This window comes from Hyalella azteca, unplaced genomic scaffold (assembly GCF_000764305.2).
Source record: "Hyalella azteca isolate HAZT.00-mixed unplaced genomic scaffold, Hazt_2.0.2 contig3778, whole genome shotgun sequence".
Taxonomy (NCBI): domain Eukaryota; kingdom Metazoa; phylum Arthropoda; class Malacostraca; order Amphipoda; family Hyalellidae; genus Hyalella; species Hyalella azteca.
Window position 1 is genome coordinate 43,458 of NW_025934014.1, and position 21,954 is coordinate 65,411.

Consider the following 21,954-nt stretch of genomic DNA (forward strand, 5'->3'; position numbering starts at 1 on the left):
ATGTCTACTTTAATCTACCAATCTCAAAAATTATCCACATATACATATAAAAAATCAGTCATTTATTTGTATATATAAGTGGATTATTTTTGAGATAGGTAGAATGAAGTAGATAGGTGAAGTTTCACCTTCCATGTAGGGAAGGTGAAACATAAAAATAACTGTGTAAAAATAACTGTAAGAAAACTGAAACATGAAAAAATACCTGTAAGTGGTAACTGGTAACAACTTAACAAGTAACAACTAACATGTTGACACTATAGTACAGGGTGCGCCACAGAAACTTACTTATTTGAAAAAATTCCTGTGCGGTTAGTTGGTCGGGTAGAGGGGCGAGAGGGGGTGCATCTGAAGGGATTTGTTTCTCAAAGTTTCTCAAATAAATTTGCTGTAGTGCAAGAATTAACTGAACGCGATTTTGCTGCCCCTCAAAATTCATGTAAAATGCAGGTTGACAACCTGCCTGGAGACGCGGTCGTTTTTTTCAGTGGTGAGGCTCAATTCCACATTTCCGGCTGCGTTAACAAGCTAAACATGCGTTATTGGTGTGGTGTAAATCCACGTGAGTTTCACCAGAAGCCACTTAACTGTGAGCGAGTTACTGTCTGGTGTGCGACGTCGGTAACGGGAATAATTGATCCCTATTTTTTTTAAGAAAACGAACGCGCAGTTACCGTTAATGGAGCTCGTTACAGGAACATGATCGAGGAACTTTTTCTTCCAAGACTCGAAGAAATGAACTTTAGGAACGTGTGGTTTCAGCAAGATGGAGCCACAGCACACACAGCACGAGACTCGATGAATTTGTTGCGACAACATTTGCCCGACCGCCTCATCTCTCTCAGAGGCGATCTCCAATGGCCGCCACGCTCTTCAGGTTTGACTCCATGCGATTTCTTTTTATGGGGATATTTGAAATTTCTGGTTTATGTCGATCGACCACGGACCATAGCACACCTTAAGAACAACATTCGCGACGTCATTGCCAAAATACCGATTGATATGCTGCATAGAGTGGAAACCATTATGAAAAAAGCGACTTCATTAGTTTATGCGCAATAGAGGCCGTCATTTATGAGATTTAATTTTCAAAACTGTATGAAAAAAAATTTTGGGATACTGCTTTTGTCGAATAAAAAAAATTTAAAACAATAACTGAAGTACTTTTGTTTTTATTGACCTTTCAAATAAGTAAGTTTCTGTGGCGCACCCTGTAACAGGCTGAGGTTGACAACATTACACCGAAATCTTTCGTACAGTTTTATTCTGTAATTTATATTACGTATGTATCATGCTGGTTTTTAAATAATATTTAATACTATTATGTAAAATCTAAAGGCTTTATCTATAAATGTAGCGGTAGCGCTGTAGCGGCAAAACCTCTTATTGCTACTTGAATATGTAGCGGGCGCTACCGCTACTGAAAATGTAGCGCGCTACTGCCCAGTGCCCACCTCTGTGCATTAAGAACTCATTGCCCACGCGAACAGGTAGGCCGGAAGCTGATGCTGGCGCCGAGCAGTTGCAAGCCAAATAATGTAAGATTTTGGTTAATTGAGCTGGAGCCGGTTAGAACGCTTCCAGTCTGAGACTGCATCCATGCAGACAGATATAAGGTCCTGAAACGCTGCAGAGTCAGCCGGCGCTCAGTAGTCATAAATTTGGTTGTCGTCGGCGGACATATGTCGATTCAAACTACGTGAATCAATTATATGTAATACTCTCGAGAGTATAACAGGAAGAGAATGGGACTGAGGACTGACCTCTGTGGTACGCCGCAAGTGAGCAACGATGGCCTTGCTGTGGTGATATGTAGCAATCATGGTTAAAAGTAATGATAAGTGGTTGACACTGTCGAAGGCTGGCGACAGGGAGAAGGCGGCTGCCTCGGTGGCAGCCGGCTGGAGTTGAAGCCAGTCGCGATTTGGTGCTTGAGAGGTGGAAAGAGCGGTGCTTGTAGAGTGGCTGAGTTTGCAGCCGTGTCAGGACGGGTAGGTGACCAGGGATGCTGTAAGGTGGGGAAGCAGAAGTCGCTCCAAAATGTTAACTGGCAAAGGAGTAGAATGAGACGATAAGAAGAGCCTTGATCCCTCCTTTTCCCGGGTTTTATAATGGAGATGGAGTTTTTCCGCATGACTGGTATGAAGGCGGTGAAGACATATGTTAAAGAGGTGAGTGTGGAATTGGATACCTATTGAGCCAAAGTGCTTCAGATGGAGGATCATCAGATCATTCGGTCCAAAGGCCATATGATTACTTGCCGAGCTGATATCTAGTTTGACCAGCATATCTGTGATGATAAGGAAGTTTATGTCGAGAGGGTGGCTCGAATGGAAGTGACACCAGAGACGGCGGTTGACACACGGGACAATCAATGTAAACTGCTTGCAAAAGGCAGAAACAGTCTCCCGTTGTGAGGAGAGAGGTTGGCCTTTGCATAGTATAAACAGGTTTGGACTGTTGACTAGAGCGCTTCCCAGCTAGCGAACGGTGGAGGTTTCGCTGTTCGATTGTTGGTCCGTTTGTCGCACGTCACTAGGTGGGCGCGTCATTTTTTCCTGGCATGTGCCTGAAGGAACGTTGACATGTCCTGGGGCTTGCGAGTCTTGCTGTCTAAACGATGTTCCCCTGCGCGATAAGGGAACGAAGTCCATGTGGAATCGAACGAGGATGTGGTGCTTTGCTGCCGTGGCGAGGATCCCTCGTAGGATTAATTCGCCCTAGCACTAGATGGGAGCGAAAACCCCCTCATCTTCCACAACGACGGTTTAGCGGCCATTTTGCTTTACAGAAGTTAACATAACGCAATATTGTATTGTGAATAAATAGCTTCATTGATTTGTGGGAAATTTTTCCCACTGATATTATATTCTCATTGATATTATTTGTAGTTCTTCGTAAAATTTGTTAGCTTGATGTTGTTATTTGTTTTGTATTGTATTCAGAGTTTTGTTGTATTCAGTTTTTTCGTAGTTTAAGTAGGAAGCAAGTATCGGCTAGGATCAGCATTCTTTATAAACACCCATATTGTAAAGTCATCCCATCTCGTACCGTTCTTTATCTAAAATCATCATAAATTCTCAGTTATTCATTTTAACTCTTAAAATATACAGCGACTTCAGCTGGAGAAGCATAGGGAGATTCAGAAGTTCTAAACGTCTTCCTGGCTGCTTTTCCCCTATCTTTTTGTTGGTGTGAATGTTGCTTTTTTTCATATTACTTATTTACGCTCTTTTTTTAAATGGGCAGGGTGGCTCAGTGGTTACAGTTCAGAGTACCAGGATTGGAGCAGAGAGGCGCGGGTTCGATCCCAGCTCTGTGCGCCAGTTTCTGGTCAGAATCGGCGAGGAGCAGAATTGTAGCAGTGAGTTGCGAATTCGAGACCGCAAAATGCTGTGAATGTTCTGCGATGTTAAGAATCGGCGACAGGCCCACGGCCTATAAACGCTGAAACCGCTATTATTATTATTATTATTATTATAAACTTTTTCCACGGTACTCCAGACAAATCAACTTTCAATTATTAATATATCAAATTTCGAACTAAGTAAACGAGATCTCTGCTATAGGCCGAGGAACTAGTTTCCTTAGCTGTGACCCACGTTTATCTTTATCTCAAATTTCCAACGTCAAGCCCCCAATTCTGTCCTTTTCTATTTTCCGTCTAGAGTACCTTCCTTCAACTGATTCCCTCTATTTTTCTTATGTGCCTCCAAACTGCATTAAACACTAAGATGCACCAAAATCTTAGGTCTGTATTTATTTATGTCATTATTTGATTCATAAGTTACAGTAGGTTGTCACATAGTTATTGTTCGATTAATTCATTTTTATTGAGTAGAAATATATTCCTTCCAGTATCGGGGACTCATCGGGGCAACAAGGAATTTTTAAATACCGCAACCACTTCATAGATACCGCTAATCTGCCAATATTGTCAACTCCTAATTCATCCTGGATCTATATACTACAGTATATAAGAATTTTCAGCTTCCTTCTACAACCGGCCCAATCAATACCAGTTGAACATTCGTATCAATTTGAATAAATATTAGCTGAATCTATTATCTATTTATTTGTCCGATTGTGTGAGCCAAACATAATTACTCACAGATTAGAAGATCATAATTGCTTTCTATTTGCGAGAAATTAGAATTTAGCACGCTAATTAAAATCGGAGCAGAAAAAAATTCCGGCAAAGCTCGCACAAACGTATTGTGAACAAACTTCTTTTTTGAATTGGGTTAAGATCGGGTTTGAATTGGGTTAAGATCGGGTTTGAATTGACAAACATATGCGCGGAAAACCTATACTATGAAAATGTGTCCCAGCAATTCGCTCCAAATATTAGTGCCAAAAGTGTAGAGGCTGTTCTGTGGGTCTGTCAATTTACACTGTCCGATGGAGCCAGCGCAGCAGGTCACTCGGAGGTTGTCGACATTATGACAGCAATAAGCGCATTGAGAAATAACCTGATCACAAAACGTTCACGAGACCTACAAAGAATGCTAGTATCAACTACGATGCAGGAGGAAGCCATCAAGTATAATCCTACTCGGCGACCTGATCTTGGCGTCCACGTGGAATTCAAAGTCATCAATATTTCGTGATAGTGATCCATTTTTTACACGGTTAAATCGAAAAAAGACACTTCAATTTGAATTTTACAACTTTCGCTCTCGACTGCTATTCAAGTGGTTTAAGCAAGCATTCCGAATATGATAAATTCAAAATTAATTGTTGTTGAATTATTTCTCAACAATTTAGAATTACAGTTTCAGGCCAATCTTGGGATCTTCTTCAACGCTGATACTACTGTACTGTGCTAAACCAGCATATCAATTATTTTTACAAATTTAGGTTGATTAATATTGATAATATTAATCAAAGGAAGGTCAGCCAAAAAAGGGCAGTTGGGGCGTCACCAGGATCGTGAGTTTATTTGCATTAATAATGAAATAAAATAAAAAACGAAATACAACATGAAATGCTTCTCAGCACAACTATAAACCTAGCCCGGCGTTGCTCGGAACTGATTATACCTGATACTTGGTAATCACTTTATTCCGAATACCGCCACTCCAGATCCCACCTTTCCGAATCACATTATTCAAAATCCGTTCAATTCTGTTCCCGCCATTCCAAATCCCTATAAATTCCGAATCCCTCCATTCCAAAACCCTATATTCCGAAATCCGCCTTTCCCAATCCCAAATTCCGAATCTCTCTAATTCCAAATTCCTAAATTCCGAATCCCCAAGACATATAACTTGAGAATTCTCCTAATAATTTTTAACCTTAAATAAATATTCCATATTAATATGATTTTTCACGTAATTTGTCCATCTTATTTACTTCTGCATGAATTTAATTCCCCTAAACTCTACAATCATAAACTAAGTAATAAAAAATTCGGATCGTGAAATTATGCTTAAACACCGATAGTATCAATGTATAATTGTTCATGTACGTTGAAAGTAGTTACTCAAATAAATTTATAACAGGTTAATGAACCAAAGTTAATTTTTTAACATAACCTAATATTATAAATTTTTCTTTATTTTGTTGCTTCCTTTTTTTCTGTTTCCTGACCTGCACAGGGTTTGTGATTTCAAATTTGAATTAAATAACCGATGTACCAGCAGAGCAGCTTGCTAGCAAATAACAAAAAATTAAGTTGTTACTCTTTACATTCTAATTCAAATTACAGAATAGTAAACATGCCATTCTATGTATTGATTATGATCATAATTTAATCATGGATTGACTCCATTATGTACTGATTCAACTGAAGTTCACCACACATCAAATTTTCCTTTTGCCGCAATTAATGAGATTACACACGCTATTGACAATGTGGTAAATCTTTAGCAAACTCATCCGTGTTGAAAAATTTGCAATTTTCTCATTTTTGCTCCTCACTAATAAGCGTCACGCCCATTAATTTTAGTTCGTATGCAATGAGTGTTTCTACCACATTGTACTGGTTAGAGATAAATTGTTTCAAACGTAATCTAGAAACTTGATACTCCAATAACTCTTAATTTAAACAGATTGAACCATCTAGCGAACGAGATTTATCCACTCCAATCGTCCTCTGAGTCATCTTCGGGAGTTGTTTTGTATATGTTATCGATAGCTCCTCGGCGTGCGTCGAGGCTTTGCTTCAATATGTCCATCATATTATTGGTTCGCAAAGACTCTTTCTGGAGTTCACTCTGAACTGGAGCAGACACCTGAAAAAGGGTTGCGGCAAATTCAAGTCACATCAAATATTTTTATTTACGTTAATAGTTACCTCAGCGCTACTTGAGTTTAAATGCAATTTAAGTATGACAGTGTTCGAAGTGTTTAATTTGTTGACCAAAGACTTCGAATATCTTATGATTTAAACTACTTGTGGATAAAGCGCGTTAATTTGTATTGAAAGAATAAATAGTGCTATTTTGAGTTGAGCGTACGATCAGGTGAAGAAAAATCCCAGAAATAATTACAATCTTGATTATAAGATGTGGACCAACCTTCCTCAAGCGGCCTGTTGGGTTGTTACTTTGCAGGGCGGCCAACAGCCCTCCTCGTGGATCACTGCATTGGGTGAACGGAGCCTGTAGGAGATCATTAAATTCATAGTTAAGGTTTGAGCTTAGATATGATATTATTGGGCTTAATTTTGAATAAAAACTTTTATTTTCACATAATTTGAGAACCTCGAGTGTGTTTACCGATTTTGGTTGTCCCTCGGGACTGGAATTCGGGTTGCTGTTAGCGTTCCAGTTAAGCTGAGATGCATTCATTGGATATTGAGCATTGAATTCTTCCCGAAGCTCGGATAATGGTGGTGGGGGAGGGAAATTCTCATTCTCTGAGCCTGCAAACGAGTCTGCGTGGATGGATAAATTTTTCAATGGCAGATGGTCGATTTGAGACGGAATCGGTGGAGGAGGGGGAGAGTCACAGGCTCTCAAGTTATTTGCATCTGTTATTGTGTTGTTCTGATGCTTTGGTGATGTTTTCCCATAAGCAGTTGGTTGAACCTTGAGTTTAGTGATGTTAGTATCCTCTTTGGTCGAGGCAGACCTTCGAATACGGACGTTCTTCATGAACAGGTCATTATTACTCGTGTTTCCGCTTGTCATTTCCTGAGATGCGGAGGGCGAATTGCTAGAATGGGATGCATTGGTGAAAGATTTCTTGGGAAATTTCTTGAATTCGAGGATTTGAGATGGGTCGAACCCCATAGGAGATGTTGGCGAGACCACCGTTGATGGTGGAGTGCCACTCTGACGAATGTTGGGCTTTTTGTTGCGGTTCACAGCAGGTTTAGGAGGAAGATTCCTCGAGTTGAGTTCATCAATGGGGGGTGATGAAGGTGAGCTGGACGATTGGGAATGGCTTCTTGAATTAAATGGTAGTGAGGATGGAGCTAGAGTAATGCCTTGGCCAATGTTGCAATTCTTCAGCGTTGGTTTAGTCGGTAGCTTTGGTTGAACAGGACTGTCTCGAAACTTTTCCGGATCATCGTCAATGTTAGGTTTATTAAGCGGTAAACCTGAGGGCCCTGAAAATGAAGAAAAATTACTATATCATAAAAAACTTTTATCAACATATTATTCAAAGTCGCTGAAAAATGGATCCTGTTCAGTGAAGCATCGGGCCAGTCGAGCATGAATTAATAAATTATCCTGGGTGATTCACGGAAAAATCCTGTATTGCATTTCGCGCCAAGCAGCCAGATGTTATAGGAAGAGAGCGGAAAGTATTTCATATGAGAGACAAGGGCATAAAGTTTTGTGTCTTGCCTATTCAGTTGCCACTATGGATTGGACAAGTGAGTAGGGTGCGTTTGCTGTCGATGCGTATTTTTCTAATGGCCGTTCCATTATCGCTACTCAACGAGCATTCCGTACTCGGATTCGTATTAGTCCTTCAGGTCGGGTTCTTGGTCGAATATCGATTGTTACTAGGGTTCCCCCGATTTGGCTCCGTGTGATTTTTTTGGGGGTTATCTTAAATTAATTGTTTACAATGACTGTCCAATTAAGGACCATAACTTATCTGAAAAACAATATACGCCAAGCCTTCGCCAACATGTCAATATGCTTCAACGAGTTGAACGGAACTTCAAAAATTGACTAGTAACCGAATGCATTGATAATGGGGGCCGTCATTTGTCCGATATCATCTTGAAAACTAAGTGATACAATAATTCAGGTTATGTCTTTTTCAATAAAATTTATGTTGTAGCTAATGATATCTTTTCGAGATTTTTTTATTGAGCTTTCAAATCGGGAAGTTTTCGTGAATCACCCTGTAGCTACTATAATCGAGGCTTTACATCGATATTATGCCAACATGAAGTTAAAAAAATAAATTATACTAATAAAATTGGTTAACATTTTACATGCTTTCTGTTTAGACTTACTTCCGTTCGGCTGCTGTTTTGGTTTTTTCGGCAGTCTCTTAAAGAGCTTATTCCCATTGGACAGGACAGTCTCCCCTTCGACAGGACCCAGTTCAGCAGGGTTGGGTGGTGGCAGGTCAGGTAGAGCTTCTAATTTATTCTTGCTCGTCCTTATCTTCTTAGGAGATTTAACTGGGGTTTCAGCAAGTGTTCTGTTGAGCAAATAATGCGTCAGCAAATTTGTAACTTGATGTCACCTCTCGAGTCACTGTTCAAGAAAAATGAAAAATCATTTTAGTCTGTATCGACCGATCAACCATCCATGAACGTATTCTTCGCTAAAACATTTTTTCAAGGAGTTAATATAATATCATAAATTTACTTCCCACAATGTAAACTTCTTATTTACAAGAAAATACTTGAAATATATTGAAAATTTAAGCGATGAGTGCATTCGTGCAATAAGGTAATTCATCTGTTTCATTTTGACATTTGTCATCTGCGTGGTCTTCCTAAAGTCCAAATGCACTTCTACGTTATAAAATTTTTTAAGAGCAATGCGGCCATTACGTACGTTTGATGAACAAGTGTTTTAATGTAATCTTTAGCATTTACTAATGCGTTTTGAACGTCATATTTTCAAGCATGTAAGTGTGGTGTTCTGTAATTCATGTCGCCATCTCGAACGCCTGAGGACGCACGTAGTCTCACAGATGTGCTAAGGATAACATCACTTACGGGGCAGGAGGTTGTGCCGCGCTGACGACTTATTAATTAAGTCTTAAGAATAACATCGTAGGATGTTAAGTCTTAAGGATAACATCAAGTCCTAAGGATAACATCAAGTCCTAAGGATAACATCACTTACGGGGCAGGAGTTCGTGCCACGGTGAAGTCGCTCCCAGCAACAGGCCGCGTTCCCATTGCGCCGATTTTAGTTTCGCGTTCTGAAGACATAAACACACACGCTGATGAATTCGTTTTATCGTTTATCTCTGGGTATTTACAGTAAAATATCATGAATTTGATGACAATTTAAATAGAAAATTCTTGGATATTATTGTGTAAAATGATATCGAATGGATTTTAAAGTTAAACAGTAGTAATTTGTAATGAAAATTCTATTGCGGAAAAATAACAATATTTCTAGCCCATATTGCAAGACAACGAAAAAACATGTATGTCAAATTTATTGATATCGATCAACAAATATGAGATCATGGAAATACGAGTACTTTAAAAACAAATTAAACTCCTAGAATAAATATCAAGCAAGATGTCTCCCGCATTTTCTTTTTATAAACGTAAAATGACTTACTTGTCCTGAGATGTTTGATCTTCTCGGTGACAGCGTCGTAGAACATGTTCGCCTTGAGAGAGTCTTTGAAGACGAACCCGACAGCGTCTTCCGATTCCTGTAATTATGATACCTTCTCAGTTGAATGCCAGGAATTCCATTCATAATTTTGTTTGAAATTAATTTCCATTGTTTCAAATTGAATCATCGCGTAACAAAATCAAGAAAAATAGTAATATTTATATAATATTATAGTGTAATTTTATGATAAGCTATGTGTTGAATTAGAGCATTAATGATGCATTAAAATTTCCAGTATATACTGGAAATGTTAATGCATCATTATTGCTCTAAATAACAACCTCTTCGAAGTTGTTATTTGGAGCAATAACAACCTCTTCGGCAATAACAACCTGTTCGACGATGGTGTGGGCCGTTGGGTGCAGTTCGTTGCGCTCGTAAGACAGAGCAGGGTTCACTTTAATGTCCACAACCTTTCTGCCTTGCAGGAAGTCGATCATCTGATCAAAAAACGCTGCAATTAGCCCTTTGTTTCAATATAATTGTATCAACAACAGTCTATAAATAAATAATCCGGAGTAATACATCAGGAGGTGATAATTCGAGTGTCCGTTTACAGAGATTAGCTGTAAAGAACGCCTACACTAAGAGTGAGAAAGTGATGTTTAAACTCCCAAATAATATCTTCGGAAAATCGGAATGCTACTGAGCGAAATATTTATGAAAAAAAAAATAGAATTGCGACTAGGCGTCACACGGCTGGATCTAATTCGGCTCTAATAAGACATTAATTAACATCGACAAAACCTGACCAAAATGAAAGAGAAAACTTGATCGACATGTAAATAATCTAGAATGTCTAACCACAGCAAGGCACATGTTCAATAAAACAATGAAAATTGTTGCTCGCACAGAACGATGTCGTTAAGAATATTTGCTCTGTTCGAAAAATGTCCGGTATTTTCCAAGTTGCTCTTCAGAAACACCATTTGAGTTAAGTGCACGAAATTCAAGTTTTAACTTATTTAAGCCATGACAAGGACAAAAATACTCACCGGGCTACAAAATTTGTGTATATTATAACAAGTTAAGATATAAAATTCAGCTTGAATTTTGTGCAGTAAAGTGTTGGTAACTCTTTCAATGTATTGTCCAGTGATTCAGGAACCTATCAATAGAAATAAAAGAAAAAACTATTTATCTGACTAACAAAAAAATGTTTCATAATTTTTATTAAAAATATAGAACTTGGAACAACGAATTCAATCCAATATTGAAGAAAATTGGCTCTTTGCAAGAACACTTATAATTTAAAATAATGTTAAATAATGTAAAAAATGAGAAAATGAAGTAAAATAATGTAAAATAACGTTAAATAATGTAAAATAAAGTAAACTAATGTAACTAATGTAAAATAACACAAAATATTGTAGAATAAATTAATATAATATAAAATATTGTTAAATAAAGATAAATAGTCGAGGTTTCCCTCGTCCCCCACCATGACATAGTAGCCCCGACGGAGGCTGTCCTTGAGGAAGATGGCGAGGCCGTGACACTTGTGCACGAAGGGGTACGACGCGTGGCTGAGCGCCATGTCTGCCCATCCCGTCACCAGCACCTGGGCCAGGAATATGCAATAATGGAATATCTCGAATAATAATTATCTGGAATAATAATTATATCTGGGCCAGGAATATGCAATAATATATACTAATAATGTTTCAGTAAATATAGCTGGTTATATAAATGAATGTTAATTCGTGTAAAGATTGTCATATATCAATGCACATAAATACAAGATTGTCGTAAATAATGCCATATAAATTGGATGTAAAATATTTAAATTGGTAGTGCATCTTAAGGGGCAGGCAAAAAATTGACAAATAAACGTTACCAATCATGACAATACCATCATTGTTTACGGACGTCATTGATATAGTATCTTGATTCACAACATAAACTGAGTATTAGACACAAAATCACAAAACTAAGCTGCATGTCAAAATAATACAATTGATTACATTAGAAGAACAAACACAATCAGCACTACAACCGAAGCAAAAGATCAAGTGTCGTTTGAGCGTGCTGATGGAGCTTTGCATCAAGGACGCAGTGTCAGCTGACAGTCAGCAGACTGCATAACCCGAATGTTTAAAAAAATTTCGTTTGTACTGTAGATTGTATTCACACCTAACAACAGAAATAGAGAGGTTGAAAGATGACTAATAACAAAATAATGGTCAGTGAGTGTCTTATCCAATGAAGACTTGATATGAATCACCAAGTCTGTTTCAATAAAGTGTGCAAGATTTACATGCGAGTCTCGCATTTCAATCTTCTAAAGCTCTAATGCAAGTCATGGTATGATTGCTAAGATTCGGCAAGTGGATATATCTGTTCACGAGAAAGCGTAAAATCTTCTACATAATTTTTATATACTGGTAATGTTCCGTCTATATATGGGGCCCCGATAGCCCTTTTACTATAACGATCACAACCAAAGTATCACTATCGAGAGCAAATCTTAAGCCATTAAGGTATCAGGCAAATCACTTCAGAAATCACTCAGAACAAATTGCTGAATAAGCTTAGAAGAAGAAGAAGGAAAAAATCTTTGCTAAGATCACCAGGCTCTAACCACCATGTGATAATAAAATACTTGGGATCTTGAAGTTGATAGTCGCAGGTTCTAAGAAGCAAAGCTTGGTTCAGACCGAGATAAGACGCTTCCTGTGCGATAATCACCATACCATCGAGCCTAGCGAGTCTAGAACCTTGAAACAGTGACCCAAGTATTGAAGGAAAAGTTTTAGATGATTAAGTCGATCGACGCCACCAAAGTGAGTTTTGATGCATTTTTTTAGAATCGTGAAACGGGAATTAACTGAGATGTGTTTGCAATGCCAGCGTTGACTTGTAGAAACATAATGAAGCTATCAACAACAACAAAAAATAATAATAAAATTAGGCTAATCATTATTAATAATATAAGTTAATGCCAGAATTTGCAGAGTTGGTTTTAGATGAGTAGCTCATGCTATATTGCAAAGAGGTGAAATTGTGAATTTAGGTATGCGTAAATTTTGTTTATGAATTATTCAAAATTGGTTAAAGATTATTCCGAATTGTGATGATCTGCCAGCACATTCACACGTGTTTAGTTTAACTAAACATGCCAGCTCGCTGCAGGAATCTTTATAGACAATATAAGTCAGGTAGAATTAGGAGTATCATTATGCGCCAATTGATACTACAGAGCAGTTTTGCCAATGGAAGGCCGTAATCTCATTTTTAGCGCATTTGCTCATTTATGGAAAAAATGCCCTATTGTGTTCGTCATGTCCGCCTGACTGTCCGTCCGTGACTTCACGTTTTCGTCGACGAGAAAATAAGCTCTCTGTCATTCACTGCAGTGAAAACTGAGTTATATTTTTTATAAAATCTGCACTGGAAGGGGCCTTTATGTAGCAAAAATTGCCCAGCAGTATAAATATATAGGCAACTGCAGATCACACGTGTCAGTTTCTGGGCAGTTTTGGAGCAGCACTGAAACAATGCTTACGCCTATAAGAAATTAGGCTTACAATTTAAGGTGCATGGATGTGTTCCATGGTTGAATTTGTTTTTATTTGTTGGGTGCGCTAAATGTGTTGAATGATAATTAAAGACATGAACATTCTGCATCTAATAATATCCTCATATTTTATTGTTATACTTGATCATTGTAAATATGATTGTACAAAATTGATTCGTTCGCAAAATTCATGGCGACAGAAATTTTCATGGTGACGTAGGAGAAAGACGGCATAGCGATTACTATCTTTATAACAGAAAACGTTCATATATTCACTCTGTATTCAATTATTATCTTTATAAGAGAAAACGTTCATATATGCTCTCTGTATTCAAGTATTATATTTGCAACATAAAACGTTCATATGTTCTCTCTGTATTCAAGCATTATCTTTATAAAAGAAAACGTTCATATATTCACTCTGCATTGAAGTATTATCTTTGTAAAAGAAAACGTTCAAATATTCACTCTGTATTGAAGCATTATCTTTATAAAAGAAAACGTTCATATATTCACTCTGCATTGAAGTATTATCTTTGTAAAAGAAAACGTTCAAATATTCACTCTGTATTGAAGTATTATCTTTATAAAAGAAAACGTTCATATATTCTCTCTGTATTGAAGTATTATCTTTATAAAATAAAACGTTCATATATTCTCTCTGTATTCAAGTATTATCTTTATAAGAGAAAACATTCATATACTGTATTCTCTCTGTATTCAAGTATTATCTTTATAAGAGAAAACATTCATATACTGTATTCTCTCGGTATTCAAGTATTATCTTTATAAAAAAACGTTCATATATTCACTCTGTATTAAGTTATTATCTTAATAAAAGAAAATGCTTCCGAGTTCAACTCCATCGTTCGACACTCCTGAAAAATTAGTACGATCACTTAGTAATCCGAAATTCACAGGCGCACATTTCGTCAATTTTAATACCTGTTAATTTTGAATAGTTAATTTATCATACTTTCATTCTATGATCGTTGAACTGGCGATAGAGATGGACTCCGAAACGTTTTTTTTTATAATGATATGGTGAATTTTTGTGTAGTATTTTTTGTTTTTAAATTCCTTGTTAACTTGCGATCCACGCATTAAAGTGATCTTATTAAATATTTCATTGAATAATGGAATATAAAATTTTTGGTCACGGGTGCTGCAAATCAAATGAGCGTCAGGTTGGCAATTTGAAATCCGTTCTATTTTTCGACAATCTGTGTTAACATAGCATGTAGATCAGTCAATCCAGATTGTTTAAACGATCTAAATACCAGTTGCAAAATCATCCTAAACCATTAGGAACCAAGTTTTGCACAAATGTATAGCAAGAAAATTCGCATAAGATCTGCTTTTTATTTCAAAAAGACTAGCACAACAATATACTTAAAAGAAGAAGAACGTGATTACCACCTTACCTTAGAAGATGGCCCGGTCTCACGTTCCAGCACGCTCCGGTCGTCTCCTTTCATTTTAAGCGGTAAAATTTCATCCATCATCTTTCCTGTTGCAGGGTATGTACACGTTATTTATCAAACGCCAATATTTTATACTGCTAAATTATTTATTATTCGATTTGGTTGAAATGCAGGTTACAAAAACCTTCAGATTTGTCTCGCTGTTACTCAACTAACCGAGGGAGTTTCTTCTTTCTTTCCCTGGCGTATCTTCTTATTTCGTGTTACTGATTAAAAATATCTACGGAGAGAATGTTAGACCGTCCTTGTCGAAGGGCAACAAGACAATGAGCTGGGGCCTCCTTAAGCATACAGTTGACTAGGTTGCAAGAACGTCTGAGGCGCTACTGGTCACACACTAAAATGGTGTAACACAGATGACTGCGCATACGCGATATGAGGCCGGAAACCTCCATCTTAGACGTCTGTAGGTTTCTGCTCGCCGTATCTGAGTTCGTTCCTAAGAACAAACGAGAGCTGAAAACTAAGGAAAAATAATATCAGCAGCATCTTTAAAATTGTGACTCGCGGGGATGCATTGACACACTTTTGGCACACTTAGATTTTATTGACAATATCCACGGATACTGGCACGACTGGCAAGCCAGCATGACAATTTATGATAGAATATCAATGTTCAAAGTTAAATGCCGGTATTTAATATGACACCATGTAAATAATAAGTTAGCTGAATAATTCAGCAAATTTTCTAGATTCGTTGTAAAGTAATTGTGAAGTAATTAGCTGACCGTAGGAGGTAAGTTACATCATTGAAAGCTTGGTGTCGTATTCGAGGACACATTTTTCCGATGATTTCCTCGGCAGAACGTATCCTTTGCAAAGCATAGAGATGCGTAGGTGGTCGATCATATGGCGTCATTAATACTATGGCGTCATCAGTCCTAAAAATGCTTCCGCCCCCCCTTAGTGACTTGGTATTCATTATTAAAAATCTTTATAATTAATGAACAAAAATTTAGACAAATTTAATATAATACAGTCTGATCATAAATTTAAATAAATAATCATAATAAATACTAATCATAAAATAAATAATTATAAACTTGAACATGATTATGGTTCTTAGGTGGCTTAGCGCCGCTATACCGAAAAAGTGGGGGCTTAGCATGGGTGTCAACCTGAAAGACACTGAAGATAGACACCATAGCTGAGATAAATTCGATATATTTGGCCTCCATCTAATGGTGAAATAAAAGAACAGGAAACGCCAATTAATAGTGAGTGTGGTAATTATTAGTGAGCTCTTCAGTAGTCCGGTAAAATAGCAGATAGTTTATTATCAGGCAGATACAGTACAGGAACTAATTTTAAACATTCATGTGTATAAGAATACTTCGACTACACATCTTAAGCAGTTATATATAAAAGCGAACTAGAACTAAATTCTTGCATTGAATATAAACGATGAATTTTTTGCTTAAAATTCTGAGGATTTGAGTTTTCATTGCAACGTCTCGTTTTATGCACAGGCTTTTGTTTTATTTTGTAGGCTACTGTCCTGTTAGGCGGGAACGCCGTGTCGTGTTATGTAGGATCTTTTACTTTTCTGTATGAAAGTTTTCTCTTGTTACGTAGGTTCTTGTCCTGTTACGTAGGGAATCCGTGTCTTATTATTTAGCCTCTTTCCTGCGTAGGCGAACGGCGCGTTCAGTCACGTAGACAAGGCTCGTCATATTTCCCTCATACTGGCCTTGAGACACCGTCAACTTCCCTGCGTCAGGATCACGGACAGCCATAACATTGGATTGCATCACTCGATCGATCGATCATCATTTGTAGATTTGGCATTGCAAGTCTCGAGGATAGGATTTAGCAAAGAAGTCTAAGAAGTATTATTATCATTTGTGATAAATAGTTTTTTTTTTGTTCTCAATATCAATCTAGTGATTAGTTTAATGTGCATTATATGCAATCCTAAATCCAGTTAAAATAGATTGCCGAGTCAACGACCGCTCATTACCCGTCATTGCATGGCTCCTGATATGCCCTGGATTACCTGCCACGATTCTCAATGGTTTTTGACGGCACACTTAGTAGTTAGTCAGAGTTAGTAGTTAGATGAAAATCTTTTAACCTGCTTCTGCATTACATAAATATTTGTTTCATAAGATAAAATATTTGTAATTGTTATCAGATAATTTTATTTATCGTACTTGCATTGGTGAAGAACTCGGAATGATCTCTGAGAGTTTCTTTGTTTTTGGACAATCGTAATGGACTCTTCACATGGGATTTCTGTTCAGGTATAACTAGACCTTCTGTTCATAGACACAATGTGCGAATGTTAATTTGTAAAGAGAAACATTGTCAACCATTGTTCGTTCTCAAAATTGACGTAAAGGGCAAAACATCTGTTATGAGCTTACATCGAGAACCTTTGATAAATGTAGAAATTTAATGTTTACATTTGATTAGCCGCTGCAAGACTAAAGTATCTCCGGCACAGATAGGCGAAAATATTCATTTTATTTACATATGACGTAACGCAAGCTTAAAATACATCAAAAAGAGTTCGTATTTTAAACAGTTTTGACTCATGGCCACGATTACGTAGAAATCACTTCGCATATAAATGCCTTTCAGCTCTTGCAGCTCTGGTAGGGAGTCATAAAGATACTTACAGACAAAAAATAGACAATTATGCATATTTTACAGCGCAAATACGTATCTCCATTATCAAAATATGCTCAACAGAAAGTGATGGCAACCTAGATTGAGAAATCAATTGGTGGGCACTAGCCTCTGTCGAAGCACAGCCTGACTGTAGACCCTTCGTTGCCGTGTAGGAAAAGTAGGTGGCGAAAGATCAGTAGGAGCCGTAGGAGGAGCTAAAGACGAGCACCCTGAAATGCTTGTAGAAAGTGAACTAGAAGATGCGAAAGGCTTTTGAAAATCCAAAGAAATCTTTTCGGAAAGATACCTTCGCTCAAGTGGGTAACTGCTTATTTCGTTGCTAGAACGTGAAATGCGGAGACGATCGGTAGAGGAGGAGTTCCCTACCAAATTAGACAGCGACGAGTCACTCACAGTACGTGATAGTCTACCACAAATCAAAGAACTTAGGCTCAAGTTGTCGAATAGGTTGAATGGTTGATCACCAGGCACTTGGAGTCTAGACTTAGAGTCACTGTCACCACTGACGTGAGATTCTAATGCACCTGTTAAATTCCCATTAATGCTTGAGCTTGACAGTTCTGGTAGGGCTGGTATGATGTTAATATCAGGCAAACAGGACCCGAGAGAATATCTGTTTTTTACATCGGCTGTTGTTTCTCTTGTTCTGCTTCTTAACCGAGCAGTTTGTGGGGTTCTCGCCTCATCCTGCCTGCCAGTCGATGATGGCTGATCTGCGATCTGCGCTCGGTTTCTCGACGAGTCGCCTGCTGAGTCCATCATACTGGAAAATGGACGATATATATTTTTGATATTCCACACTTCAGGTGCATAAATAAACTGATATTATTACAAATATTAATTACCCTTTTAAACGAGGTATCCGTCAAGAATAGAACAATAATTTCTGATTCAGGCCGAGCCAACGAACCTAATGAATGAATGAATGAAGCTTGCTATTCACTAAACGAAAACCAAGCGTGTCTTATATGAGGGTGACGACAAAGACAACAGTATTTTATGAAGGGTTCAAATAATCAAATGAATGTTTTTGAATTGTCATTCAAGATACATTAAATAATAATTTCCTTTTGTTATTATTTCAGGAGATTATGTCTGAGATGGTCTAATTCTGGTTGTCTTTTGTCTCCGCACCGTTCAGTACAAATAATTTCATGGGTCTAATCTTGAACGTTTATTTAAACGCGAGCGAGCTTATTTCCTTGATTATATTCTAATGTTTCAGAAAATAGAAATAAAGGCACATAAGATAGATTTTTGTGATCATATTACAAAATATTTTCGCATGATTGAAATAAACTGCTTATCATTATCAAATAAAACAGGAACATTGCTGCAAGTCATATGCTATGAGTTTGGAGTGAAAAGGCAATTGCACAGGATTCAGCTTACTTTTACCAATCAGTTATGGGAAAAACAAAGCACTTCTTCTAAGCATAGTTTATAGGTATATTATTTATTTAGGAGCAGTGTGTACTTCATATTACTATTCGTTGAGAAATAATTACAATAATTTTGTTATTACTCCGCTAAGATCGTGATTTCTTCTCCAAATGCCAGATAATAATATCAAGTTTCATAAAAGTATAAAACAATACAGTAAGAAGAAATTTGAAGAAAAACTTATGAAAAATTGATACTGACCCAACGGCTGCGACTTTCTCCCTGAAGAGCAGATACTGCCGCTTCCTATCGAAGTGCTTAACCTGCAGGCACCAGGAGTATGTTATGTTTAATTGTTTATGATAATAAAGTAGAGCCAATAGCACTTCAGCAAGCAAAATCTCATTGTATTTTCAACACTGATATACGTCAACTAATTCAAATTTTCTGTCACCGCCGCAGAGGCGTTATACAGAATACTAATTCAGAGTGGCCAACAAAATTTACCTATACTGAAAAATAGAACAATTAATAAAATTCATTGCAAAATGCGTGCAAAAACACTCTTTTTTCTTTGCGTTATGACGTGACTTTTTGAAATAACTGGAAAATTGTTGAAAAAATGAGTTAGTTAAATCTTGGTTAGCAAAACCGTAGACTTATTTAATATACAAAGAAAACTTTTAGAAAGTATTCTAAAATAGTTTAAGATCACCTAGATAAATTTCACTTATTTTTCATAACAAGAGGTGGTTTACTTGAGATTTTCAGCAATAAATCAATTTAAATTCATTCGTGGGACTGACCCAATGCTCAGGGCAGGAGGCCTGGCACAGTCGCCGCAGTTCCATGCACGGCTTCAAGGCTCCATCATGCGACGTGTTGGCTTGCAGACGAGCGCCATACTTGGCTTGGTGCGACGCAGGGCGTGTCACATCCTTGCTTGCGTCACTCTGCATGGTCTTCGAGCACGTCTGACCACCTTCTAAACTCCGATGCTGTCCGTTGCTAATTCCATTAGAAGAAATCTCGTTGCCGCTGTCATTTGAACACGTTCCATTGCGCCGCCATTGTGTGCCGCCATTTAAATAATTTCCGTCACTACTCGAGTCCCTCGTCAAAGGAACGGCGTCGAGACACTCCCAGTAACGGTCTCGGGAGGCGTAGCACAGATTCCGGGATTGCTTGTCGCGGAAAGACATTTTCAACTTTAGAATTTCGATCACTTGCTGGTATTGATATACGGGATAGTCGCCCACTTGCATTCAGTGCAAGTTACCTAAATTAGTATTCAATTTCTGAAAAATAAACAAAATGAAGAATTCATTGAGAATAGTTAATATTACAAATATTTTAACAAACAATACAAAAACATAACTTAAAAACGCAGAATGTTGAATATTACAATAATTATGAACGTTTATTAATTTTCTACATTTAGAGTGAAAATTCTCTATATATAATTTAATTCTATTTAAGTGTTGTAATACAATTACAATTTCACTGCTGAATCAATGTGCGCTAAATACTACTAGTTCTCGAACTATAAGTAAGTTGATTAAAATAAATTTTGAGAGTGTTGAAAGAAATTCTAACTCCATTAAAGAGTGGAAAACAGATTGACATGAACGATTGAACGTGTGAGTTCCATATCATGAATTATGAGCCATCCTTGACAGCTTTACAAGTATCGCGAGAGCAGAAAGAAACTTTGAGGTATTCATTCATTATTTTCGAATAATTATACATCATTTGATGCCTAGATAGTGGCAAAATAAATTGTCGACAGAAGGAACACAAATATCGCATCATGGAAACTATCAGCAAAGGCGCAACAGTCTCACAATTTCAATGGGACAACACAAGGGAGTCTGAAATTTCCTCTTGAAACTGTCTACTAAGACGTAAAATGTCTCGCGATTTCAAAGAGACATCACATTCGAAGATATTGAAACTATTTGCTTGATCGGAACGAGTTACGCGCTTTTAAAGAGACACCACATTGAAGCCTATCATCATATCTTAAAAACTGTCCGCTTAGGCGTAACAAGTCTCGTGTTATCAAAGAGGTTGTCGGCTCGAGCTCGGCCTTGCCAAAAGACCGACTAAAATAGACTGTGGGACAAAAATAGTGACGGGTGGTGATGGAGTGAGAGGGATGCTCGAGGGACTGACTAAAATAAAGACGAGGACAAAACAGGTAATATATGTGGATAAGACGACCTTTGGATCACATCAACAGCTTAGATGAGGCCTGAAGCTGCTTATATACATTTGGCCGGCTAATGTCATCGAGGTTATCTTTGTGGAAGCCGAGCTGTTTAACCAAGATCTTTCAAGCAATAAATGGCACATTAAAAGTTTTAATTAACGACTACGAGCTCATAATCTTGGATAATATTGAGCTAAAAATTTCCTTGCTTGCATGTAAAACCATCATAACCCACTCATTGTTCAGGAGAATTTATTATTTTATTGAAAATTAACTATGCCAAAATGTTTGATCCTGCTATCTTAGAAACGTCCATCTTGCAAAGAGTTAATACTTTTCTATTCCTGATTTGGGTATTTTTTATATCATAAGAGTTTTATTTACAATATATAAGAATTCTTCACACAATGACATTTCTCGTGTTTTTTTTTTTTTTTGTGTGACAACGCTACTCATGAATGAACTTGGCCGTATCTTGACAGATGACAGTGACAAAAGACGCACCTCATCTATGTACGGGTGTCGCAGGTGCTTTCGGCAGCCAAACTCATGTCAGGCTGCTATCATCAGGCATGTCAGGCTTTCCGTTCAAGCCGGCTTGTTTACAGTCTGGAGAGCATCTTTAAGGGAAGTTGTACCTTAATTTTCACGAATTCGAATAAAATCATTAATCAGTTAAAAAGTAAATAAACAATATCCGTTTGCAGGAGAGGACAATGAAGTCAGGAAATAGCGAGTATTCAGCGAGTGTCTTCCGGTGTTGATCTAATTCTCGACCTCTAAACAACATGCCTGCGTAAATGTTTCATATCACCGTTTCTAAAGTATATGGTAAACCAACGTTGTGCTAATTACCGGTTAACAATTATCCTAGTCAGGTGACTAATATGCAGTTTAATTAACACGGCACTTGAATTCCAATATTGTTATGTTTTCATAAAAAAC

At 37.4% G+C, this 21,954-nt stretch overlaps 2 protein-coding genes across 2 annotated transcripts; both read right to left on the reverse strand.

Moving 5' to 3' along the window:
• Positions 1 to 5,536: 5,536 nt before the first annotated feature.
• On the reverse strand, positions 5,537 to 15,092 carry LOC108681408 (proline-rich protein LAS17). The gene is made up of 9 exons (XM_047879762.1): positions 14,721 to 15,092; positions 11,221 to 11,340; positions 10,112 to 10,219; positions 9,720 to 9,816; positions 9,270 to 9,348; positions 8,423 to 8,613; positions 6,723 to 7,558; positions 6,522 to 6,605; positions 5,537 to 6,236 (listed from the first exon to the last, which is right to left on the reverse strand). Exons 1-9 carry the CDS (start codon positions 14,799 to 14,801, stop codon positions 6,078 to 6,080), a joined length of 1,755 nt encoding a protein of 584 aa, XP_047735718.1. The 5' UTR covers positions 14,802 to 15,092; the 3' UTR covers positions 5,537 to 6,077.
• Positions 15,093 to 15,788: 696 nt separating this feature from the next.
• On the reverse strand, positions 15,789 to 21,610 carry LOC108681411. The gene is made up of 4 exons (XM_018170434.2): positions 21,514 to 21,610; positions 19,604 to 20,095; positions 19,059 to 19,120; positions 15,789 to 18,177 (listed from the first exon to the last, which is right to left on the reverse strand). The coding sequence occupies exons 2-4, from the start codon at positions 20,060 to 20,062 to the stop codon at positions 17,502 to 17,504; spliced, it is 1,197 nt and encodes a 398-aa protein (XP_018025923.1). The 5' UTR covers positions 20,063 to 20,095; positions 21,514 to 21,610; the 3' UTR covers positions 15,789 to 17,501.
• Between the last annotated feature and the right edge of the window lie 344 nt (positions 21,611 to 21,954).